We start from the raw sequence: 27,194 nt of genomic DNA, 5'->3' as shown, positions 1-27,194 counted from the left end.
CTTTCTCTTCAGAGGAAACTAGTTATTAGACTTTGGAGCAGGTGCCGTTTGTTACTATCTCTTACTCCAAGTGGTGTTTTTTCTGTCAGCTGCAAATCGTGGCAAAGACAAACCTGAGAAAGTTAACACAGAATATAAACTCCAGCAAATGGTTTTGGTTTGTTTTTTTTTCCATGCAACACATGGTTGCATTTGTATTTCCTTATTTGCAAAGCACACAGGACACAACATCACGTGTGATATGCATCTTGGGGTTTGAAGTGATGGAAAACATTGGAGACCTAAATCTTAATGAGACAGATATTTCCAGCCAAACGTTGCCCTGGTTTGACAGCAAGGGGTGAAGCAACACACATGATAACAGCTGCTTTAAGGAACAAGAGTTTTTCTCCTGCACCTAGGAAGAGTCAGGGTCAGCTTCTGTTGGTGTAAAACAGAGGCTGGCTTGACTAAGAAAAGTGTTAGGGTTTAAATCAGGTATGTGACTGAATCTCAGCACAGCTAAACCTCACTTAAACTCATAATTTCTTTCTAGAAGAGGCGCAGAATGAGCTTCTGCAGGAGTTAGCTTGCTTTGTCAATAGCTGGATGACAATGAGGCACTACCTAGTCCCACATTGACATTCCTCTTCACAGTTTCCTACGCTATTTCCAACACTCATCTCCTGCCTTTAGTGTCATGAGTGATGCGTGATGCTCAGTGTACCCATTATCTCCTTCGCTAGTAGGAATAAAGCTTTTTATGTTGCAATCCACCAGCAGCTGATCAAATATAAGCTGGGCTCAGCACTTGTTGGTTCATCCTACCCAATTTTCCAAGAAGGCATAAAAAATTCTGTGAGGTTCATTGACTGGGAAAGTGGGTTACAGGCTGCCCAGCATTTTAGGCTCTGTGGTATGGGAGCCATGCCTCAGACTTCTACACAATGGGACTGAAGACCCAAATAGCTATAGGAGTTTACCAGGAAGAGTTAGGCATTTCACAGTGTGACTCAAATAAATGAGAACAGCAAATTGGGAATAGAAATGCAGGATTTCAGCAGCTCTTTCTGAGAAAGAAGTGTCATTTGGTCCTGCACCACCAAAAGTGATCTCTGCTCAGGATCATTTTATCTGAATCCTCTGCAAGGACTAGCATGCTTGAGCAGCTTTTTACATTAGAGGCTTGAAGAGCTGCTGTCTTTTTTATTGTAGAAGAGAAACACTTGGGGCACTGAGCAATGACTGGAAGCCATGAAGCTCTCTGCATGCAAATGAGCATGCTAAACAGCAATGAGTGATCCACCTGCATCTTCTCCTAATGGCTATGGACACCCAAATTGTTTGACATGGAGAGGAACAGGTTCAGCTGGAAAAGCTGAAGACCCCTCTCTTCCCTTAAACCTACCAAGATGTTGATGACATTTTAAAGATAAGGGGGAAAATTATCTAAATCACATTGGTCAAGGGAATATTAAAAGTATTTGATAACTCCAGCAGCTACAGTAACCTTGAAGCTTTCAAAAAAGTGGGACACAGGCAAAGAGAATGGGATTGGCTGTCTCTTAGATGGGATTGGTTGCGTGGACCTATACCTTTACTGTCTCCCTCCCTTTTGTGTCCTTTATTCAACATTTCCAAGCAACCAGTTTGTGGAGTGCCATAAATGAGAACAAAGGAGATGGAAGGAAGTTCAGATGCCTGTAGTGGGATGATGGAGCAGAGCAGTGCCAAGATCCTCAGGCGCCACATGGCTTCCCAGCCCTGGTGGTACTTTGGAATGGGTGGAAAAGTGTCAGTATGCTATTATGCCTCATCTAGAGAACAGTCCTTTAGGAGGCAGCCTGCAGCCAGTATCAATCTGGCTGGATAAATAAGGGGCTTCACGTCAACTGCACATTGCCCTTCTGTGTTGCAGGTGGTCTATTCTACTGTGGTCCACAAAAATAAATGACTTATTGGTTCAGAAGGTAAAGGGAAACAATTAAGTTGTCCAGACCTTTCCTGAAAATGAATATTCATATCTCAGAGGCATATAGTGGATCAACATGGGAATATGTGCTCCAAGAAAAAAATCAGAAGCACATAAGAAGGAAGAGCTCCACTAAGCTGAAGCATTGTTTTTTGTCTGTTTTGTGCAAGGCTGTGTTTAAAGTGTTAGGGGCTGATGAATCTAGAAGCCCAAAGGTGGTATGACTGCTACAACTCCATGTTCTTGAGTCCAACCAGTAGCGAGGTTAAGCATGTATTCCCAATAGTCACACATACACACAATTGTTATATATACGCATATACGTATATGCACATGTGCTTCACCAGCTACACAGATCAACACAAGGAATACAGCACTCATGCAAATTATAACAGCACCAACAACCTCAAGGAACCATAGAGTCACAGAAAGGTTTGGGTTGGAAGGGAGCTTAAAGATCATCTAGTTCCAGGGACACCTTGCATTAGACCAGGTTGCTCAAAGCCCCATCCAACCCGGCCTTAAACACTTCCAGGGATAGAAATGCCCTCTGTTCCTGACCAGGATGAAAGCCTGTTATGGGAAAATATACATACAAATATAGACATAGATACATAAACAGTCTATATTCCCCAGTACCTGGCCTTAGACACCCAGCCTACCCATTAACTATCCCTGGATCCCCTGGTCTCACAGTTGCCTCACCCACAGGCAGACATGATATTCAATCTAGGGAGTGGCATGGAAGTAACTTTACAGTGGTAGTGCAATAAGGAGGTGCTGTGCCCAAGAACACTTGCTGCAGGCTGCAGCTTGGAATTGATGGTAGAAGCCTGGATGTTCCCTCAGATGGGACTAGACACAGAGCAAGCTCTGTAACCCAGGGCAGTCCTCAGCAGTGATTCAACAACCAGGGGAACATAGCCTCAGAGGCTTTGGATGGTTTTCTCACAAAAACTGGGGGCAGCATCTTAATTTTTAATCAGACACTTACATCATGACCAATGTGATTTGGTCAGAAACTGCCCAAGAGTCCCTGTAGTGCCTTTAAACAACTTTAAAAAAAAAAATAAAAGGACACTGCAATAAAACTGCATACATTGGCAAACAGTACAGTGCCTTGACTACAACCTCAGCATCAGCAGCTTTTTCACTGCTGAAGCACTGATGTTACTCCCAAATGCTTGGGATGGGAATTACCTGAGGTGACTTTGTAATACCATCTGACTAGTGCCAGCTTCTAAAGGGATGACTACTGTGTAATCACAGTCCTTGGACTGGCATTTCAACTTCCCTCAATTTGTTTCCTTCTCCCTTTCATTCCAAAAGTAAATACATGTTGCTTGCCAGATTTTTCTATAGAATGTCTGATCTCATGATACGAAAATAAATTGATCTCTAAGCAGCCATGTTCTGCCTTCCTTCTGCCATAACCAGGCATATCTAGGTTCAGACTCACAACTGGCACAACTAGTGACATGGCTTGAGATTTGAAAGCAATAGTTATTAGTTGCTGACAAAGTTGCCCCCCAGCAGCTGAACTGTTAGCACTGTGTGCAGGCTTAGCTGAGGCATGGATTCATCAGACTGCTTGGAAACAAAGTGCACAGTTTCACTGCTGCTTTAAATCAGCTTAACCTGGCATATAGGTGAAGAAGAAACAGTTGTGCTCACTACTCAGTGCTACTGAGAGGTGTTCTCCTCTGTTCCACCCTTGTGGCCATCATACAAAAGCAAAACAATCAGGTCTGTTACTTAATCACACCTCAGATACCCCAGAACAGGTGAAAACAAATGAGATGTTTAGTTTTAAACCAAATTAGTTCCTTAATCCTGGCTATTGCATGGTTACGCAAATGCTTAGTGAAGACAAGAAAGTGGGAGGCAGGAGGAAAGCAGGATCATACCCTCTGTAATGGTATGAACCCAGAGTGACCATAAACCTTCACCATAAGGGGACTATAATCCTCCAGCTGAGGAAACCTGCAGTATCATACATGGTCCTGGTTATGTGGAAAGGAATTCATATAGATTTATGAACTGTCCTCTTCCCCCTTTCCTTCTTTCAAGCTGTCCTTAATTGCAAGGTAAACCACTCTGGATTAAACTGCTAGAAAATCTTTCTGAAGGGCCAGTTAGGTTTACACCATGGGTCAACCTCTCAGTGACAGCTCAATACAAGGAAATCTTTAATAACAGATATTTAAGGTCTGGCTTCTCCTCCTACACTGGAATCGGTCAAGTGGAGCTATGCTTATGACTGTGGATGCGCTCTGTTGGGGAGCGGCTCTTAGGAGAGATGTTTTTCAAAATGATGAAGAAAAGGTCTATTCTTACTGGTTTACTCGACTTTTTCTGTGTTTTAATATTTCCTTCCCATAAGCAGCATCTTTTTCAGAGTACACAACCCTGTCTGAAACAGTATGAAGTTATCCAGCTTATATACAGCAGTGCTCATAATCTACTTGATATTTCCCACTGGCAAAATAAACCCATTTATTTCTTGACTCATCCTTTCATCAGCTATAATCCCGTTGCATATATTATTCATAGAATGATATGAATTCAGAAATATGTATCTGTGGCCTTTTTTAAATCATCCTCACATCAATCTTGTTTCCCTCCACTCTTTAAAACAAGGGTTTCTCTTTCAAATTAATTTTCCACTAAGTCTCATTTCATTTCACTTTCTATAATCTGATATGTATGGAGCAGAACAGGGAAAATACTCAGCTCATATTTATGTGCAATTAAATGGAAGTCATATATTCATGTATTTTATAGATGTCTTTAATTTTCTCTGTAAAAGCACCTTACCACACTAAAACCCTTTGTGAAAGCAAGTTTATGTCTCTCAAATGAAAATTTAATCTACCAAATCAACATACAAAGCGGAAGTCTTTATTACTTTTTACCACACACCAGCTTTTTAGACCTATCAGTGCTGGTACACACAATTATCAAGTTCATTAACAATTAAAGAGAGATGTATATACATATATCACAAAAAAAAAGCCTTAAATAAAATTGAGACTCCACACTTTGCAGTGGTATAACCTGGCTCCAAGAGGTATCATAGTCTGGTAGACACAAAGTGGCTCCATAGCCGAGGTCCCACTGCACCACATGTCTAGTATGAACTTAGAGAAGACATATTTACTCTGTGTCTATTTTCTATAAAGTAAAATGGGCCCTCTAACACTTTCTAAAACCCCTTCAATATGCAGGATGAATATTCTTCACATTTATGACTTTTTCAGAATCCTTCTGACTGGATAACTTCCCTTACCAACTTCTGCATCAAGCATGCAGCTTCTGTCTGAACCATAGGATTCAAGCAACAGTGAATTTAACATGTCCCTAGATCAGTATTTTCAGTGTTCAAACACAAACACTGAGCCTTATTCTGGCCTAAATTTGTCCAAATCCAATCCATTCTACAATAGTAAAATTATATTTCTTACTACAAAAATAATCTTTGCATGGAATGTTGATCATCTTAATCTTGTAATTCTTCAACCTTCAATATTTAATTTAATAATGCACCCAATCCAAAACAATTTCTACTTTGGAAGTGCAATAGAGAGAGACTGGAACTCTTTGAGCTTTGAATGTGAGACTGGGTACCTTTCAAAATTCACATTATCCCCTTCAGTTCCTTAGCCTCTTTTGGGACATGCACTTTGGGCACAGTGATTTCCAGGTGGAATCAGTCTTTGCTCTAATCTAAATAGAATTATTTTTTTACTCTGTCCAAAGCCTTTAAATAAAAGCTACCAAGTCACTTTTGCTTACTGCTGAGGAAATACAAAGGGCATTAGGGTTATCAGGAGAGTAATCTCTATTTCATTGCTTTAATTTCTATATTTTAAATTTTCATTTCTTAAGCCCTGATTGCTCGTGACCCTTTGAGGTAAGAGTTGTCACCCTGACGGATTTATGGTTTATTCCTGCCAGATCCCAGATTGTATTTTCACCATTTCCCTTCTCTAAGTAAAATTCCCATTGACTTTTGATTCACTCTTCTTTCCTTTATCCCGCCTTGTCTTCCCCATCACTCTCACATCCCATCTGCTCTCTTCAGCACTGCCAACATCTTCCAAATGATGCCAGTCTAGCTGGAACTGCAATCTTAAAAAAGTCTCTGTCTCTGGAAAATATCACTCCTACCTGTACAAATAAATGCTTATATGCTTGCCCTTTTTGTCTACATGCTGAGGAAGAAAGTAGCCAACCAGACTGTGCTTGGAGTCAGACAGGTTTCTCTCTCACTGAACTTCCACTCAGTACTATTTTTCACAAAGAAATATGGAGATTGGGTATCATAGAGGACTCATCCAATTTTTCTTTTTACCTTTAGAATCACAGAATCATAGCATCAAGTAGGTTGAAAAAGACCTTTAATATCAAGTCCAACTGTTTAATGTCATTATGTCAAGAAAGGGAGGTGACACAATAAAATAAGCCATCAGATGTCATTTAATTCATAGTCTTGTTTTTGTTAGGCTCTGAGGGCCGGGGAGGATGCAGAGGTTCATATGAAAAGAAAATAATAGCAGGGGTTTGCCAAGATAACCAGCAGTTTTAGGGAGTTCAGGCCTCCTGTCCTGCTGCAAACCTGGCTTTTCTACTGGGAGCTTTGTCACTCCACAAAGGGACCAGCTAATTGCATCAGCACTCTTTCTCTCTGCATGTAGATTCAACTCTGCAGCCCTAAGGCCTTCCAAGTTTGCAGCTACTGAGCAAAGCATAGAAAACAGTATATATTTTCAAGGTACTAAAAGGAAATAACTTACAACATGGCTGCTTTTAAGAGAAGAGAAGAAAAACATCAGTCAACTGTAAGTGGATCAACATCTGAGGATGGAAGCACTGATTTCTCTTTGTCAAATAAACCACATGCCTGTTGTTGAATAAAGCAACTGTCTTTGTAGACCAAGGCACATGAAAGAATTGTCATATGATCCATTGTAACTATTCATATGTGTTCTTTTCTCCTATGGAAAAGGATAGCACCGCATGAAGGAGAGCACATTTGATGCTAACTGCCTTAAATGTAGCCAGGGATGGACAAAACAACTTATTAAAGGGGAAAAAAATATCCTATGATGTATAATTCAGTGGTCACAGTACTCTGAAACAAAAGACACTGGGATTGTTTTCTCCAGATATGCTTTATTTTTTGCCCAAGTCCTTCCAGTTAAGACAAGTCCCCAGGGATAGAAGCCCTGTGACAATGTCAGTACCTGGCTGATAGCAAAAACCAGAGGCTACTTCAGGGTTTCAGTTTTCCTTAAAAATGTACGAAGGAGCTAGCAGCCTTAGCTGGGGAGTCATAAAATATAACTGTGTAGGAAAATATGTATGGTGTCCAACAGGAACTGTTTGTACTTCATGTCAAAAGTCTAGATTAAATCGTACCCTCTCCATGTTTTTTTTCCCCCACCTGGATGCAGTTGGAAGGTTTCTTTTTCCATTCATCTGGGAAACCTTTTTTGAAAAGAAGGGTTAATATTCCTTCTTTCATATTTTTCTTAAAAAAATATGAGTAATGCAGGGAAATGGCTGTGCCCCCTTTTAAAAGAAGAAATGCAAACAGATAAGGATGTAAAAGATACTAGTGATATACTAAATCTGTCAGTTTTCTCAGGCAAAAGAAGAAAAACATGAAGATTTTCATGAAAATACAGAGCGTGATGCACTATCTTGCCAAGAAAAACTTAGTGTTGTGAGCCCATCTTACTGAATAAGCTGTGAACAAGTGGAAATAATAAATGCAACTTTACCCAATTGCTTTATTAGCAAGCAAAATATCACCCTAGTCTTTCAAACTGACAAAAAAAAAAGGAAAAAGAAAAAGAAAAAAAGAAAAAGAAAGAAAAAAAAAGGAAAAGAAAAAAGAGGAAAAAGAAAAAAGAAGAAAAAGGAAAAGAAAAAGAGAAAGAAAAAAGAAAGCCAAGATAAATGCACGAAACAAGCTATTCTAGAGGGAGCAATGGAAAGTGTGACTCTTAAAACCTTAAAGGATGTTTCTGAGATTTCTACAGTGGCATACAGACATGTTAGATGGAACAGATTTCAATAAAGACTTCAGGATTTTTAGGCTAAACAACTCAATGGGCTGTGTAACATAGCTTATGCATCAGCACAACTCATCATATCAGTAATTAGAGGCACACAATTGCATCTAAATCTAAAGATCAGCTGCAAGGGCAGACAATTCAATGTTCCTGCTACTGCTAAGAAAAGCTTGATAATGCTGGAACCACGGTGCAAATGGAGGAAACCAGAAGTACATATGTTCATTTCCATGGAAATGCTTTGCATTTGCATGCTGCTTCAAAGATTACTGGCCTAAGGATTCTTCTTGAAACTGCTTGTGAAACAGCAACATTTAAGTCATCTGGATGCTGCACTTCAGGGCATATCATGTGAAGTTATTCAGGTGAACAATGATTTTTAGTACCTTGTGCTCATCTGACCTCCAGATTTTCAGAGTGTTTTCTAAAGATCAGGCCCTAAGAAGTACTCAGATTGAGCATTCCAAAGTTAGGGTATAGTTTATCACCAAACTGTGAAAACCTAATTCAAATCCTATCCCTGCCTTCTTTTTAAAGCATTTCCATGTTCCCATAACCAAAGCATCTCTGTACTTCTAACAGCCCTGCTTTGTTGGGAAGACTTATCTCCTATCTACAACTGCTGGGAAAACAAGATGCTGTTAGAGTATCTTTCCCAACACATGAGCAAAAGCCAGGCAAGGAAAAGACTGAAATCCAACATACCCCTCTACCCTACTTCAAGCTAAACTAATGCCCTGAGTTCCTTTATATTATGTGCCTTCTTTAATGATTTCTGAATTTCTTTATGCAGTCCTCCAAAGATGTAATCTGATTGCAGTTTCTGTTCAAACTTTCTTGTGATAACTGCAGTGAAGCCTTGATATCATTGTTTAAATTTATCCATCTGAAAGCTTCATCGAAATGTTATTATCCTGACAAGAGTTTTTCTAGATGGGGTTGATGAAATTAACTGAAGAAGAGAGACACAAATGAAGATTTTAATCAAGATTAATACCTGCTTTGTTAAGGGCTGACAAGATGTATGAACATAATGATGTTGTCATCTATTAAATCTTTTGATCCTAAAAAAAGAACGAAGGCTTCGGCCCTGCCTCTGTTTTGATGAGTGTGAGAGGGCTTTAATTTGGTGGGGTAAGCAGAGTGTTTCTCAACATTTCTGCCCAGACAGGAGATAAAAATCTGCTTCCAGAATCCCTGGGTACTCTGCAGAGATCCTGCAGACACAAGTACTTGCATGTAGGATCTGTGTTGCTGGTATAAATTGAGTCCCTGAATGGATGTTTATTAGTAGAAGATAGGGGGAAAGTCTGTGTCCTCCAATCAGGGTCCAGTGTCAAGGAGGACCAACTGTTAAGCTAAGATCTTAAAGTACAATCTGCAGGTCTCTCTAGATCATTTCCATCCCTCATAACTGATAATAAATTCAGTGATCCCTTTCTGAGCTTGATGTTGATAATTCCCTCTTACCAGTATCTTCTGCTTGAGCAAGGTGTCCTCTATACATAAGACACCTGCATCTACTCTCCCTACAGCATCTTGCCACCTCCCTATTCCTGCATGGCATATCCAGTTGTCAGCTGAAGAGCCGTGCTCACCCCGTAAAGCTCAGGCACAAAGGGAGAACTGAGAATGTTTTGGAAGGCTGTTGATTTTGTTTTCCGAACACATCCAGTTGCTGACTTGAAAATGTCAGTGCAAACTCTTCCTATAATGCAGCCTTTAAGTTCTCTGTCTTCAAGTTAAAGAACAGACATATAACCCTGTGCTGACAAACAGCTAACGGGAGACACCTTGGCAGCGAAAAATGGAAAAGAGCAGCTGAGGTTGGAGGTGTAACAGCTTTTATTTGGTTTATGTGGCAAGGTTTTGGTAATGAGAGGTGTCTTCTGTGAGGAGGTGCCAAGAGCTGCCTCCATGTGAGATGGAGCCTGTTGCAAGACAGAACTACCTTTGCCCAGAGCTGAATTTATCAATGATGTTGGTAGTGTCTCTTCCATAACATACTTAAGAAAAGATAAAATAAAGCTGCACAACAGCAGCTGGAAGAGAGTAATAAGAATATGCAAAACTATGCAGACACCAAGGTCAGTGAAGAAGCTATGGCTGGAGAAAGACTTTCCTTACAGTTGACCTACTTCATCAAGTTTCAGACTCGTACAGCTTATCTCTTCTTCCTCAGATGTTTCCACCCCCTTTGTGATGTCAACCCAGCCATGGTGTAGCCATAGCTCAACGCAGGCATAAAAATCTTTGGAAAGAAAATAGAGGAAGGGCAACAGGACTGACCGAGTAGCTGTCAACAAGGCCATTCACTACAAGCTATAAATGTTTCTGAGGGTCACGAGGAAGGACTGAGGTCTTCAGTCCTTTTCTGTCCCTCACAACATGTGAATTACTGAGCAGAAACTGCATTCAGGTCACAGCAAGACAGTGAATTGCATTTGTGGAATTTAAAGCATATTCAGCCTCTCTGCAGAACTGCAGGCATCTGCTTTTTGTAGGTTTGCATAGGAAGTCAGCATTGAAGTAGCTAATCCTAAATGAGTGGGGAAGCACCACATGAACATAAACACAAATCACTGCGCGCCACTCTGTCCCAGGGTTTACAAAAAAAAAGCATTAACACTGTTTTTTAATCTTCAAAAAGAAATTTTTTTTGTCAATCCCCATCATTAATAGACATGCTTTTTCTTTTACAGCATTTTTGAGCGATGGCTGAGAAGACACAGGCCCATGCTAGAAGTTTACCCAGCAGCCAATGCACCCATTGGGCACAATCGAGAAAACTACATGGTTCCCTTTATCCCCCTTTACAGAAATGGAGAATTTTTTAAACCTTCAAGAGAGCTGGGGTATGATTATGAGTACCTGCAGGAACCAGGTAATGTTACTATTTGGGTAAATGTCATATTTCCTGCTTATAACCTTGAATACGTCTGTAAAATGAGAAGATATTAAAAAATCCTTCTATTCCTGTTTTTCCCTGAATACAGTCCCAAATTGTACCTGCTGATTTTCATATTTCTGGTTGATGTAGAGTCAACGTGATGCCATCAGAAAAGTTCCAGCCAAAAATCAGTCACTTCCATCAATGTTATCTGTCCTACCCTATTAAGAGCAGAATCTGGTCCAAATGGTCAGCTTGTGATCAGAAATGGGGGGGAAAAGTGCCCTTAAATACCCAGAGTAAAATACACCAAAGGCAAACACAAACTCTGTGCAGCACTTAAAACAGTGATCCATTGACTTTGCTCTTGCCCTATGGTTATTTATATGACCACAACTTAATATTCATAATGCTAATTTCATTAAATCAAAATGAAATTTGCACTGTTTAGTTATGGGTTTGACTTGCATTGCTGTTCAGTAGTTTTGTCGTGGACATCTTGGCCGTCTTCAGGTACAGGGAGGACAAGAGGCCCTTGGGGCTGTAGCTCGTTCAGAACCTTAAGTAAACCAGGTCTCATGCTCATGGTGGTGGACCTCAAAGTTTCTCTTGAGTAGTACCAGTTTCCTTATTGTTTAAGGGAAGGGTTAAATTCTGTTAAAGGTAAAAATGTTGCCTGGAACTGAGGATTGCTCAGATACTCTGGCTCAATCCTTTCTAAGACTGTACCATTGGAATGATGGTATGTATCATTGGAATGATCAGACATGTCTCTTAGTTCAACATGAAGTTCAACTTAGTTTGAACACTTAGTCCAAACCTTAGTTCAAGCACTTAGTCCAAAACTTAGTTCATCTCTATGTTCAATGCTACCAAAAACTACCCTGGATGTGGGATGCAGTTATCCTTGCAAAACATTGGCCAGTGAGAATGTAGGTTACTGGGCATGTTTGTTTTCCTGTTTTCCTGCAGAAACATACTGTGAACATGTCTCTTCAGTTATAAGGCAATTAAGAGCTGAAAGCCCAATAACTATATTGCAAAAGCATCAGGGACATTTTAGCAATGCTAGCATTCCCATAGCTTCCTTCTTGTCTTTATCAGAACAGTATCATTTCTCAGGGCATCCCTGCCTTTCTGACAGCTTGCATAGTAATGGGGGTGTATGCTTTCTGCATACTTGATAAACAGTCCAATCGTGCATTTAGCTTATTCCTTCACTTCTCATGCAATATGTAGCATGTGATCTAGTCACCTGGAAAAGCACATTTATAGGTGAAATGAAAGGAATCTGTAGCTCTCCAGTATAATTGTCTAAGGCTGTTTTAATACCATAACCCAGAGACATAACATGCTATAAACAATTTGGCCAACTCCAGACAGAAAAATAATCTAATAAATGCTTCAAATATTTTCTCAAAATTATTAGTTTAGTCATATTAGTAGCATTTTTGTGTTTTTGTTCATGTTGCCATAATTTAGTTCCCAGTGAAGACCAGTAATATTGATGCATATTTCTAATGAAAGCCATTAGTTTCCTAAATTCACATTATTCGTATTGTACCACTCAGAAGTGCCAAATACCATGACTTTCAGAAATACTGAATCTGGAATAGTTACTGCAAAAGGAAGCAAATGGTAAAATATTTAGCATTTAAGAATTCCCTTCTGTTTCCTCCTGGTCTCTTCCACACAGTCCTCAGAAAATGAAATTCTTATTAAATTCTGCCCATGTTTTTAGCACAGAGGTAAGGAAATTAGTTCCTTAATTTTTCTGAAAATTCAACATGAAGACTGAAATTCACCATCATTTAGAAAGCCCAGATAATCCTCAGGCATCCTTGAACCCCCTGCTAATCTCGCTGAGTTTAAGCTATTTCTTATCTGAAGGGAAGACCCAGTTACAAATGGAAGATGGCTGGAACCTCAAACTGCAGATGGATTTTCTCAGTGCTCTAGTGTTTAAACCCAGACTTCTTCAAGTAGGAGTGCTGGATTCCTGTTTAGAGGAACAGAGGAGTAAACAGGAACTTCTTGGTAGAGGATCTGAAGCAGGAAAGATTCCTGACCCTCCCTGAAAGCCTCTGAGTAGTCAAGAGAGAAGAGAAAACCTATGAGTGGCAGCCAGGAGTTACCAGGCAAATAGATCTGGGTGGTCAAGAATAGGCAGCATTTCATGTTCCAAATGAGGAGGAAGAGGAAAGGCACAGGAAGAGGACAGGACAAAGTGAGGAATGAGCACACAAGACCTGGCTCCATTCTTCTGTTCTCAAGACCACGCTTGTCTGCTGTTAAAGAAAGCAGCTGGCGGAAAGCATCAAAAGCAGCAGTTCTGAGTTACAGCACCAGTGACTTGGTAGACATGAAGCAGGACTACAAAGAGCACGGTGAGGCTGACTGCAAGAAACAAAACTTGGAAAAAAATCCAATGACAAAATGGCATTTTAATGCTAAATTATATTATTGTTGTGCACCTGAGGAAAAGCTGATGCCTGGAGTCCTGCTTCCCACTGAAAAGCAAATCAGTGTATGACATTATGTTATTTTAATTGCAGCTTCATTGATTTTTATGCATATGGCAGCCCTGAAGCAGAAGTGGTCACAAGCAGTGTGTGTGGAAATACATCCCTCAGGAATCAAAGACACACATCACAGTCTAGTTACTGGGGAGCTCATCTGAGCAGAAACAGGAGCAGACACCCAGTTTGCCTTGACATGAGAACCATGAGCTGTTAAACTACCACAATTGGCATGGCTTACTGAAAAAGAACATTTGTTAGCATCAGTAAAACGATTTGGAAGATTAATGGCACCACCTAGCAATAAGCCATCAAAACATTTTTCTATGGCAAGATCTTTTCCAAGTACTTATATTTCAGGTCTTGGGCAAAGACTTCCATATTTTCTCTTTCTTCTAGAAATAGTAATAGATAAATTTGCAGGTGCATCCTTGACTTTCCCCCAGAAAATCTCCCTCTCTCCATGGGAACAATTTGATGACCACCTGTGTGGCTGGGTGAAATCAGGCAGCTACCCAAGGATAAACCCAGGAATCTAACCATCAGTTGCAGTTTTCGGAAACCTTAAGGATCTTTGACAGGGCAAAGCACTGGATGAAAGCGTTTTGATTACAACGTAGAGGGCCAGGTTGCTCCTGCGTGTGTTGTAGGAGGAGAGCTGAGATCCAGAATCAGACTGCAGCTCCTATCTATTTCTGGTTCTTTACCAGTTTAGTTGCAAAATCACATCCCAGAGAGTAAAAAAACGTGACAGCTGGCAAATATGATACCATCACATTTGAGCGGAGTCTCTCAGCTCAGGAGCACATGCTGTTGGCCGCAGTGTGAGAGGGTGATGTTATGTGTATAAGAGCCTATGATAAAATAGTGACAAGCACGACAAAATGTAAATTCCAGGACAAAAGAAAACAATTAAAGGTGACAGCCCTTGAAAAATGCTGGCTTGGGAAGTTGTTTACACTTCTGAATTAAATAGAAGACCAGAAGAGAGCATTTTGTCCCGAGGTTCTCTTCAGGCAGAGATAAGGAGCTGTAGATTAAGCTTGATATAAACAGGAGTGAGCCAAAGAAAACAGGATGCAAAAATATATCCCTCAGAAAAAGGAACATGAGCAGATATTTTGGTGATTATATAATGATGCTTAATGGAGGAGCAGGAATATGGATTTTAAAGCTAGGGGGGTTTTGCTTTGTTTTTCTTTTTTCTGGGAGCTATTTAGCAGTAGGGGACACACATTGCTTCACCTTAAAATTACACTGTTGTGCATTACACAGTTGTGCTTTCTTATCCTCTCAATGAATTCCAGGAATGCACGCAAACCAGACTGCCTGGCATTTTTGAATTGTATTAAAAAAAAAAATTTGATGTATCAAGAGTAAGAAATTATTTGTTGCTGTTACCTAGAGTTAACACTGTCTTTGAAAAGAAAGAGTATGTCAAGAGTTGTCTGCTAAGACCATAGCTGAGGTTAATTACTGCTATTTTCCTATCAGAAAGAGCAAGATAAGGAGATATTGTTGGTGTTAGTCACTAATGGTAGGGTAGATATCAAGCACCATCGTGACCTGGCTTCCTCTTGCTTTGTCATGAGCCTCTTGACTAAAAGGGCAGTTTTAATCGATGTTCATGGCAGCATCCAAAGAGGATTATAGTTTGACTCTAAATACATAAAATGGCATTGGCTAATGTCTCCCACAAAGCACCTACGGTTCCCCATGACCACATCACTCCCTTGACACTTTTCCCAGGTTGTCATCAGCAAACACAGTTGCTGCACTCTTGGGTCTTGCACAAATAGAGGTTAAAGAATTATGGTAACAGAATACTTGAAATCCCGGCTTGCATGATTTTGGCTGGCCAGACAGTCCAGTCATAGGTTTACTGTTATGTAGAATCACAGATCAACAGATTATGGGGTGTCCTGGGGTGTTCCACCCTCTGACACCCAGGAGTTGCCATGGCAACTTTATGACAATAATGCCAAACACCTTTTGTGCAGTATAAAGAAATAGGCAGTAAATGCCAGGAGGTGGCTTTTGGCTTTGAGTTAATTACAAAAACTGCAGGCTGAAGGTAGAGCAAGAGAAGGGCATGTTTGACTGATTATCAGGATATAATAAAAGAGATTACTCCCTTCTGTGACATCTCATCATCTCAAAATCATGTTATGTTTTACCAGGAAGAAGTTAGCTCAGACTTCCAAATAACATTGATGGAGGAGAGAGATGGTTCAGGAAAAAGGTATAAGATGTCACTTAGAAAACCCTCATGTCCCAGAAAAATTCTGCAAAGAAGATAACTTTGTGATCATTCTCTTTTTTTTAAACATTAAAACTCTATCAAGTTCCTGTTGCATATCAATTTTCTTTCATCATTTACACGCTTCAGTTTAGATAGCCAGATTGTTTCTTATTTAGACATGTTTGCAATATAAGAGTTGAGTTTAAAAAAATGGAGTTACAAAGTTAAGAAATGCCACTATTAAAATTGTCTATATACCTGTAATTCACCATCTACCTCTACATACCTGCATTAATTGCACACTGTTTCTCCCCAGAGCCCCACCTCATTCACAACACAGCATAGGCAGCATTCTTTGAGAAAGAGAAGTCCAGTCCTTTTTCCTTTTGATTTCCATTTTCTCAGTTAAGCAGTGTGTAGCCTAATGTATGATTTATTGCATGTTTTTAAAATGCTATCCTGAAGATGTTTCCTCTAGCACTTTTCTTCGGTGCCAATCACTATAGCAGCTGAGTCCTGAAGAAATATTAATTTACATTCACAATACAGAGGATTCAGTGAATGGTACTTTCCTCGTTTGACAGATGAGAAATGAAGGACTGAAGAGATAATGTACCTCATACCCAGAGGTTTATGCAGCTCACTCAGAAACATCAAGATCCTAATTTGTTTTGTAATTCTTAGTGTTATATAGCATTTATATGTCAGAAGTAGAAGGCTGAATATGCAGACTCTTGCAAATAGCATCTCAGAATACAAAGTTGGATTGACTGGAAATTGAGGACCAGAGAATTAGCATCCAAACGTTCCCCAAAGTGAAGTTGAGTTGCAGGAACAAACAAACTGTATTCGGTCTAAACTCAGCATAAATTGGAATTACATCTTATAAAGTGATTCAGAATTCAGACTTCAAGTGCTAAGGATAGCTTAACCTTAGAGGTGCTGCAAACCAACAGCATCATTCCAGAGCACAGTGCACATAACAACATATGCTCAGAAGCACCATGATCCAAGAATTTATATGGGATTACTTGTCTGAGCACCAGTGAAAATGCAAGGTGGCAGGAAGATATTTAAAGATTTTGTAGGTATATACTACACTAAATACAGTTGAGTACATATAAATCAGTTTGGGTGCATGAACACTGTTCTAGAATAAACCACCACAGGTGGTCCCAGAGAAGGTGAGATTTTGGGTTTTTGTTTCCTAATAGCTAATAATTGCAGCTAATAATAGCAATTAAAGCTATTAATTGAGAGATGTAGATTCCAAATCCTCCTTGGCCCAAGTGCACAGGTATCCATTTCTCAAATTCAATCCAACAGGTTGTTGAGTGAATGGATCACATTCCAACCACTATCAGGAAGTGAGAGCCCTGTTTGGCAGGGTTTAGCTTTCATAACTCATTAAGCCGTAGCAAGAAAAACAGAGAAACAGACACACAGATTCATACCACGAAGCAAGAAGGCAGCTGGTTACCTAACCAGGGAGAAGCTGCCCTGGATTGACCAAAGAAGGAGGATGTCTTGTGCAGAGTGACCAGAGAATAACTGTGTGTTGCCTCTCCTCACACAACTATCAAATCAAACAAGCAGGGGGCAGGTTCAAAATTAGTGAAAGGAAGCCTTTTTTTCCTCACTTGACATGTATTTAAGGCAGGGATTTCCTTGTTGCAAGAAATTGCGATAAAAGTTCAAAGAAGAGCTAGAAAAGCTGATGGAAGGGAAAAAAAAGTCCCCCGATGACTATTATATACAATGACACTACATCTGGTTCAGGAAATCCCTGAGCTGCAAACTGTGGGAGGCTGGGTAAGTACTGTGTGAAAGGATTGTAATAGGCTTGACCCATTCTTGAACTCTTCCTGGTGCTCTGCTTCAGTTATTGCTGACAACAGGATGCTGAGCTAGCAGGACCTTTGGCCATATGGTATCAGACTTCTTGGTTATAGTTTTTCAGTTTTGACAAAAACCACAAAGAGCACTGGGGACAGTGAACTCTGTTCCTGCCCTTTATATGAAGATTGAGAAGCAGACTATAAGGGCTGAAGAGATTTGTTGAAAAATATTTGTGACAATTTCTATCAATGTAGTTTCTTTTGATCAGCCTCCCAGTATTACCCGTCATGCAACTTCTTTAAACTACCAGCACATTGCACCACGTAAAAGGACCTTCTTTCTTGTTTCTTCTGTTTCCTTTCCAGCACTTGATTCTTTCCAGGAGTTTTTAATACCTTACCTGGAGCAAGCCCGTCAGATCTGGGCTTGGCTGGTTGGAGCTGCCGTGATTGGAGGCATCATTACTGCTGTGCTCACAGGGCTCATCCTGGCCTGCCGGAAGAAAAGAGGAACTTCTGAAGAGATACAGCCCTTGCTCATAGAAAGTGAAGATTACAACAACGTGTCTTATCAGTCCAATTTCTAGAGGCTTCTGGTATCTCAGTGATGCTACTAAGGTGCTAATCAAGCATGCAGTGTTTGATTCATGTTTGCAAATACCTTGTTGAGGTGTGCTGCATAAGCAGGAGGAGCAGTCTTGCTCCTCAAGCCCTTTGTAACCTTCATGTTGTAGTATCTTATCAGATCCACTCCTACAAACATTTCCCAGATTCAACATAAGTTACCATGCCACCCAAAGAACACCATGTATCCCCTCCTCTTGATTAAATAATGGTCCTATGAAACCAGACTGGTTTGTGTGGTGCTGGCTTTAATGTAGAATTCTCTCCTCTTTTATTTGCTCTTTCACAGCTGTAGGATCCAATCCACACCCAAATACATATGTTTGGTGTTCAGATTTAGTGATAGGTGTCCAACTGCACCATCAGGGCTACCTCTGTGTTTGAATGTAAGAGCAGAAACAACCCTTTATTTTAGCGAGCAAAATATGTGGTGTCTCTGAGCAGAGTGAATGATCCATAGACACATTTTTCTTCTAAGATAGAAATATTTTCACTCCAGCTCCTGTAATGTTCTGTTTGCCTTTGACTGAATGCCGGCAGCCACAGAAAGCAAGCTCGCAAAACCCAATTCTCACTTGTCTCAAATGCTGCAGTTAGTCATCTTATATATCAGCTTGTATTCAGTGGAGCTGAGAGGGGTTTAGGAGATGAAATCTAGTCTCACTGTGTCCACTCCTGTTCAGTTTGACTTAACAATCATTTATATTACAGTTGACTTTTGGTTGCTTACTATGTATATAGCCCATACAAGTAACCTATACACAACAAAACAAGTTGTGGTGAGTTGACCCTGGCTGAGCACCTACCAAAGCCATTCTACCACTTCCCTCCTCAGCTGGACAGAGGAGACAAAATATAACAAAAGGCTTGTCACTTAAGGACAGGGAGATCACTCAGCAATTACTATCACAGGCAAAACAGACTCGACTTTGGGAGATTAATTTAATTCATTGCCAATCAAAAGTCAGAATAGGATAGTAAGGAATAATAATAATAATAATAATAAATCTTAAAACACCTTCCCCCCACCCATCCCTTCTTCCCAGGCTCAACTTCACTCCTAGTTTCTCTACCTCCTACCCACAAGTAGTGTAGGGTGACAGGATGGAGGGCAGTTCCTTTCATGTTGTTCTGCTGCTCCTTCCTCTCAGGAGACTCCTCACACTCTTCCCCTGGTGCAGCATGGAGTGCTTCTCATGGGAGACTGTCTTCCATGAACTTCTCCAATATGAGTCCTTCCCATAGGCTGCAGTTCTTTATGAACTGCTTCAGCGTGGGTGCCTTCCATGGGGTGCTCCACCATGGATCTCCATGGGCTGCAGGGGCACAGCCTGCCTCACCATGGGCTGAGTGTAATCTCTGCTCTGGTGCCTGGAGCACCTCATTCCTCTTTCTGCACTGACCTTGGTGCCTGCAGAAATGTTGCTCTCACATATTCACACTGCAATGTCTGGCTGCAGTTTCTGTTGTGCAGTTCTTCCCATTCTAAACTGCATTATCCCAGGGGCACTACCACCATTGCTGATGGGCTCATCCTTGGCACCATTGGGTCTGTCTTCGACCCAGCTGCATTGGCTCTGTTGGACATGGGGGAAGCCTCTGGCAGCCTCTCACAGAACCAACCCCTGAAGCTTCCCACCCCCCCCACTATCAAAACCTTGCCATGCAAACCCAATACACAAGATGTATAATTACATGATGAGCCTTAAACAGGAAGAATCACTACCTTTTTTTGAGATGATGACTCCAGCTGGCTTTCACTAGTTCCAAAGCTCATCTCCATCCAAAAGCATTAATTCATAGCTGTCCCAAAATGATCTATACTGTTAGGCTGGTTCAGAGTATCCCCATCGCTCTTTGGTCTTCTTTTAAAAGATTGACAGGATATGGCAATGGCCATGCCTTTGGGGCTGGGTAGACCTGCTCTACTGATGGAGATGCTGCCATCTGGGTTTATTCCAAGTATTCAAGATAGTCTTGTGGTTAAAATGGTAGTTTCAGCCTTCAGGAACTACAGATGAGGGCACTCTGAAGACTGCAAGGAGCCACAAGCAGAGGCAGAGGGGCTGTGAGAAGGCTGAGGGAGGGAAGATAAGTGGGTAGGAAGGGGCAACACTTCATCATTTGAAACTGGGGGAAATATGTGCTTTGACCACTGGTCTGAATGCTCTTTCCTAGTCAACAAATGCACAGGACCTCTCAGATGAGCTATTTTCTTTCACAGCTGCCTCCAGTGAACACCCTCATGGAACAACGAAAGGCTGCATTTTGACAAGTTTCAACTGCCCAACTACATGGATTCATTTCAATTTCAGGGCAATTGCACTGGAATTTCTCCCTGAACTACAGAAATTAAAGCCTTTTACAGAGCAGAAAAGACACAAACCAGTAAGGGGTTGGTATGTCTGTTGTAAAGGGTGTACCTAGAGCAGATGTTCCTATAGGAGCTGTCTTGTGATTTTTCACATCAAAGTTTTAATATCTCTCTCCTGTAGAGATCCAGCTTTGAAGGACCATGCAAAGACGTTTGCAGCATCCCAGCTATCCTTAGCTGTACAGTAATTGTTGCAACAACAGGCAAATGGGAAAGTGGGAATAAAACTACTAGTGTATTCCACTAGCAATAGAAGGAAAGGTCTACACCCTCAAATCCAACCACATACCTTCCTTAGGAGCTAAGACGTGATTAAGGAAAGCATGGGCTAAAATCACCTCCAGCTCAACAAAGCACAGGCTTTTTGCTGAATGAAGCTGTTCTCCCATATGAAAAACTCTGTTTTTAAATCCAAGAGAGCTGTCTCTTTTCCTATGGCTTCTGACTGATGATCTGAGGTACTAATAGATGAACACTCTGCAGTATCTTAGAAAGTATTAAACCCAAACACAGTGCATGGGATTTAAAACTCTTCTTGGACCTGAGACATAGGCAGGAAGAAAATTGTATTATGGCAATATTTCAAAGGGTCAATTCAGTTGTTTAATTTGTATTTTACATAACCCAGAATATTTTATTGGTAGAAATAACTTTTAACAGCAGAGGAATAACACTCATATTTAAATTTTGACTTCATAAATGTTGATTGGTTTCAAAGTGAGACAAACACAAAGATTTTCATGCAGTCTATTTGGGGTCTCCACTCATTTTACAACTAGTAGCTGTTTGTTTAGTTCCTCTAGACTACTTCAACCAATTAGAAAGGGAGGAAGAAGCCTGTTATAGGCACGGAGTGAAAAACACCCTTTGGTGCTCACTGATTCTTCTAAAAACCTTGCTTGATGTACTCATGGTTTGGCTAAAACATTTAAAATTATGATATAATTCTTATTCTGTAAAATTCGTCTGAGCGAGCATGAAAAATGTAATGAAGAACTTGAAAGGCAAATCTTTGGGACCAGAGAAGGGTGGGATTAAAATGGAACGTGCTTTCTATTCCATAACTGTTCACAGAATCCTACATTGCAAGATTGCCCAGGAATCGGACTCCCCGCTCCCACTCAGCTATACCAGACAGATGGAGAGCTGGGAACACACCAACGGTGGCAGCTGCAGTGGAACTGAGATTTAGAGACCTATTCAATCTATGGAGGGAGAGTGGAAATCCCAAAAGTTCTGAGGGGCTTCTCAGGCAGAGATGTGTCTTGTGCAGGAGTCTGGAGCTGAAGTCCCCTGTCCTGAAGATAGAATGTGACAGGAATATGTTGGAATTTTTCACCCTAAAGCCCACCTCCAGATTTGAGGCAGCCTCAATGGCTGCAGCAGTAGGAAACAGACTGCGGCAGAGCCACGATCCCTTGTTGTGTGGCTGCTCTGTCAGGAAGACAACTCCTGTGCTTCATTGAAAGTTTGTTGAAAAAAAATGCCTTTCTCTAAATATTTCAGTGTCAGTAAACCAGAATCATAGAATACCAGGGTGGAAGCACCTCAAGGATCATCTGGTCAAACCTTTCTTGGCAAAGCATGACCCAGACTAGATGTCCCAGCACCCTGTCCAGATGAATCTTAGAAGTGTCCAGTGTTGGGGAATCCACCACTTCCCTGGGGAGATTATTGTAATGGCTGAGTGACCTCATTAGGAAAAATTTTCCTCATGTGTCCAACCAGAAACTCCTCAGGAGTAACTTGTGCCCATTACCCTCATCTTTTCCATGTGACTCCTTGTAAAAAAGGGAGTCTCTGTCTTCTTTGTAGACACCCTTTAACTACTGGAACATGGGGATAAGGTCTCCCCTGAGCCTTCTTTTCTCCAGGCTGAACAGTCCCAGCTCTCTCAGCCTTTCCTCACATGGCTTCCCAGTCCTTGGATCATCTCTGTGGCCCTTCTCTGGACCCTCTCCAGTCTGTCCACATCTTTTCTGTGGGTCTGAAACTGAGCACAATATTCCAGGTGTGGCCTGACAAGAGCAGAGTACAGTGGGTTAATGACACCTTTATCTCTGCTGGTGATGATGTGATCCTTTGACAAGTTGTCGCAATAGAAAAATCCTAACTATATTAAGCAAGTTCATCTCAGCCTCTGCAATATTCAATGGAGACTGTATTTCATTTTCACATCAGTCAAGGTAATTTTCACCAAATGTCTATTCTTTGCAAAGAATACAGCCAAATTGGTGTCTTCTCCACAGATCTTCACCAGTGTTCCCTCAGCCTCTTGCTTTTGGCCATGGCAGCTCACCACATATGGAAGGATGAAAGTAGAACTTTGCCTTACCAGGTTGTCTAAATGTTACTTTTTGCCGGCTCTTGATCATTCCTTCTTCCCCAAAAGCATGGAAGGCATAATTCACCCTTATGACCAAACACATGACCTATTAGTAAAAGTCTTTTTATGTTCTGCTCAGATTATCTACCAGTTCCCAGGCAAGCTTCTTCCTTTCCGTTTTCCTCAGTAGAGGCTTTAACAGTCTGTTTCCTTTCCTCAGAAGTTTCATCACAGAGAACTCAGCCTAGCTTTATTTGATGAAAGGGAATTTGTATCCCCTTTATACTTGTTGGCATACCCCCAAACATTTTTCCTGATTGACTCCTACTCTCTGTCTGACCTGGACCCCATGTCTGCTTTGAGAGGGAACAAAGAACATGGTAGCCCTGTTTCAAAGTTTCAGTCAACATGCTCTGTGATAGGGAATAAATAGTAGAGAGTATATTAATCTTAGTAACTAGGATAAAACTGATACAAACAACACATGATGGTTCTCTCCATCATTGTGGTGTTTCTGCTTAGACCTGATAATAGTTTGGAGTTTAAACTCTTCCGAAGTGTATCTGACTTCAGCACATGAAAACCCAACTGGTCGTCTTTTCTGAGCAAGCTGCTTGGTTTTCTCCAGAACGGGAAGTGAATGCTGCTGTCAGGTGGGGATTGTCTGCACCAGTCTTAAAGAAACTATTTGGGGACAAGAGAAATTGTGCTGCGCACACACCTCACCCTTCCCATTGACTTCTTAGGGACCCCACATGTTAACCTGAACCAACCACCTCATTTCTGGATGGGTCAGAAGGAGGAAGAGAACTTTTTCAGCAGCACAGCACTAAATATTTCCTTAGCACACCTCACTGGCACTGGCAGGAGATACTGGGCTTTCTGTCCGCAGGCTACAAATGCAATGGCACATCATTATTCTCCTCAAGGTCAGGTTCAGGGTTGTGCTTATTCCTGTGCTCAGGATGTGAGGTTAAGTGATCTCTTTGCTTTGCTTTGCTTTGCTTCCTTTTTTTTTTTTTCCCCCGAGGTGGGAGCTGGAGTTCCTGCCTTTTTATTTTATTTGGAATAATGTAATTCCATGAGGCTGTGCTTTCAGGTAATCTCATTGCATCAGAGTGGGCAGAGCTTAAATGCAATCCTGCCTTTAGCTTTTCCTCTGCCTGGCCAAGGTGACTTGAAACAAGAAACTTCCCATTGGCATTAGGCAGTTGGTTAAGGGTTGGGGAGCTCACTGATAGGAACAATGTAAAATATGGGGTATTACAGCGCTTGGTGCCATAAGATCTAGATCCTGTGTATGTAGTCCATGCAACCACGTAAACCTTGAACCTAGTGGGCAATGTGTTAGGCTTGTCTGAAAGTCCTTGTTAGATGAGTATCCCACCAGCTTCATCACCCAAAGGATGTATTTGCAGTATCAGCACCATGTTGTTTCACATAATGAAAAAGAATACCACAAGACTGATATTCAGAAATCTCATACAGGATGCCTGGCAGCTCCATTGTAATGTTCTCAGTACTGTATGTTCCTGGCATTGCAGGAGACTGTTACCTCTGTGAAGTCTTTCATTTTCTAGCCTGGTCTTTCTCTTCCCCAGGCTGTTAAACAGTCACATTTAGTCAAGGCAGGACAATAAGCAGCTGTCAGTCTTTTTCATCCTGTTCTCCCTCCCACACTTTCCCCAAATTTGTATATTTAGCACCTGTCCTCTCCATTGAGTTAAATCTGTAATTCACCATCTGTGTATACACGTGTGTAGGGATGCAAGTCATTTTGAATCAGTCTCCATAGTGAGCTGAAAATTGGCAGCAATGAGACCTTGTCATTAAAAATGGGTTTTTACTGTGATTTTTGTAATGAGCTCTGAATTAGATATGAAGTAGCTATTATAACCAACTATTTCTGTGTATCCATCTTGCATCCATTAGGCTTTCTGATGTCCCAGTTTATATACGGACATTTCCACAGGAGTTGGCCTGTTACTGACTTCTCCTGATGGCATCAGGAATGCAGAATTTACACCATGCAGAAAGTTCTGGAAATCTGCTGGATTAGTAAAATATGTAGCAAAACTGGTTCTTTCCCTTCATACAGACAAAAATCCCCTTTGAAAGAAGAACTTAGCAACAACCAGTAATTCTGGACCCTAACTGTGCCTTGGCACACTGGACCTCCTCCCTTCACACAACTTGATTCAGCCCTACAGGACTTCCTCCTCCTATCACCCCATGCTGCGCTGTTTTAACCATTGGAAAACGGAATGCGTGACAGCTCGGTGGTGGGATTGTCCCACATTATTTGGGCTGCCATTTACAGCTGACAGCAGTAGGAAACAGCCCACAGGGGTGGTACCTAAAATCTGAGTGTGTCAAACAGATTTTAAAGGAACTTGAATGTACAAAGAACCTCCGTGTTCTTTTTCATTGTTTTCTAGTAAAAGAAACATTCTTAGGTAATAATAATCAAACAGGGTATTTTCAACTCAATTACCTACTGTGGACATATTTTCACATACTTTCCTGCAATCATAACAATGTCAAAATGTTTCTGGTTTGAATTGTTTCTTGGAAATTTTAAGAACAACCATTTCACTGTGCTACATTTTCAAACTGCTGCACAACTTTCCACGCACATCTGACAACAGTGCCATAAGTATGAACAAAGGAAAGCAGTCTGCAAAGCCTTGTCCCTCTTAAAGCAGAGCCATGCACCAGGCTTTCCTTGCCTTGCATACCAACACAACCCACCTTGTAATCACAGAATAGAATCATAGAATCACAGAATCGTTAGGGTTGGAAAGGACCTTAAGATCATCCAGTTCCAACCCCCTTGCCATGGGCAGGACCACCTCACACTAAACCATGCCACCCAAGGCCTCGTCCAATCAGATTCTGCTTTCCTCCACCAGTGACTGATGCTGAGGAGCTGTTCTGCAGTAACATCATTACTTATCTTCACTCCTTTGTGCAGCCTTTTGCAATTAAATAGTCCATACATACCACAGAAGAAAGTATATTTCTGTGAGAACTGCTAAAAGCTTAAGTTCTCTGCTTGAGACCCCTTCATGCAAAGACAAGAACATTACAAAAATGTGCTGGCCATTTTGTCACAGAGCTAAACATGTCAGGAAGATCTGCTAATAGGAACTTGAAGGGCTGGCTGTCTTCTCATAAATTTGCTGTGAGATTGGCTGGGTGGAAAATACTGATCCATTAATGGTGCTCTGCTAAATTTACTACAGACTGGTTTCATCGTCAGAGGACCTGGCTGTATAGAATGATATATAGACATGGTGAGATAGGTGGAAAAAATATCAAATGACCAAGATTACAACATTATCCTTATACAGAACTATTTATTGGTATGAGAAAATATGATTTATTTTAACTGAAGCACAACACACATCCCAGAGTGACAGAGCTACAGCCATTAGCTGATAGCAAAACACTTATGGCAACAGAGGTGCTATGTAACTGTATTTTTACTATAGTAGTGAAAGTTGTACAACATGCGTGCATATGGGTAGACAAGCTCCACTAGGACTCCTTTTTCTGCCCCGTTTCATCTGGATGACATTACAGACATTTATATCAAGAGTGACTATGTTTTGTCAAGTCAGAATAGCAGCAATTTAACTTTAATCTTGCCAATTAATGCCACAGTGACCATGGAAGATACAGACCACCAGAGAATCCACTCTCCATGTGTCCTCTTTTGCACCATCATAGATTTGAGATGCTGCTTTAAAATTCATTTTAGCCTTTTTATTCTATAGGCTGTGGTCCTGTTATTCAATCCACAGGGTTGACTTTCAAATCACCATCCTATTAATATTCAGGGAGACTCAGGCTCTTGACAACTCTCATTTGAGAGCCTAAATGAAAATAAGCATTTTTGTGTTCCCTACTGATACCAGAAAAGGTGCTTGTCGCTTTGGAAAATCAGATCACTTCTATTCAGACTTTCCTTTTCACTGGGACAAATATGCTTAAATCCACAAGTCTAGACACTAAGCCTTAAAAATTGCAGCTTTTTGTCTCATCCTAGGAGCCATGGCACTGCAGAGCTCCAAACAGGGATGTCTGCAGGGAGGCTGCCACTTCAGAAATTGTGTTTAGCAGTCTGGGTACGGATGACAGATTGGGGAACCACTGCAGCCACCATAATTAAGGTGACATCCTCCTACAAGGAGATATATTACTGTAAAAAGTTACAGGAAGGATCATTTGGAAAATTAATCTGTAGCGAGCTCAGAAACTTTGGGCTAACAACATTAATTTTCAGGAAAACCAGAAGAACAGTTTCGGGGAGGGAGACAGGACAAGTTGTAAGTTATCCAGACCATC

At 41.0% G+C, this 27,194-nt stretch overlaps 1 protein-coding gene across 1 annotated transcript in view; it reads left to right on the top strand.

The window, feature by feature from the left end:
• TYR (tyrosinase) overlaps positions 1-18,332 on the top strand; it is a 50,292-nt gene extending 31,960 nt beyond the window's left edge. Inside the window, exons 4-5 of the mRNA XM_061458192.1 lie at positions 10,734-10,915; positions 17,887-18,332. Of these exons, the coding sequence (XP_061314176.1) occupies positions 10,734-10,915; positions 17,887-18,107 (403 nt within the window). The 3' untranslated portion in view covers positions 18,108-18,332. The remainder of the gene's footprint in view (positions 1-10,733; positions 10,916-17,886) is intronic.
• Positions 18,333-27,194: the final 8,862 nt, after the last annotated feature.

The sequence above is a fragment of the Pezoporus flaviventris genome, unplaced genomic scaffold (genome assembly GCF_033815535.1).
Source record: "Pezoporus flaviventris isolate CSIRO_AGI_PZ_B2104156 unplaced genomic scaffold, CSIRO_AGI_Pfla_v1 ptg000025l, whole genome shotgun sequence".
Classification (NCBI taxonomy): Eukaryota; Metazoa; Chordata; class Aves; order Psittaciformes; family Psittacidae; genus Pezoporus; species Pezoporus flaviventris.
Note: the sequence above shows the minus strand (reverse complement) of the source record. Positions and strands in the feature narration are given on the sequence as shown.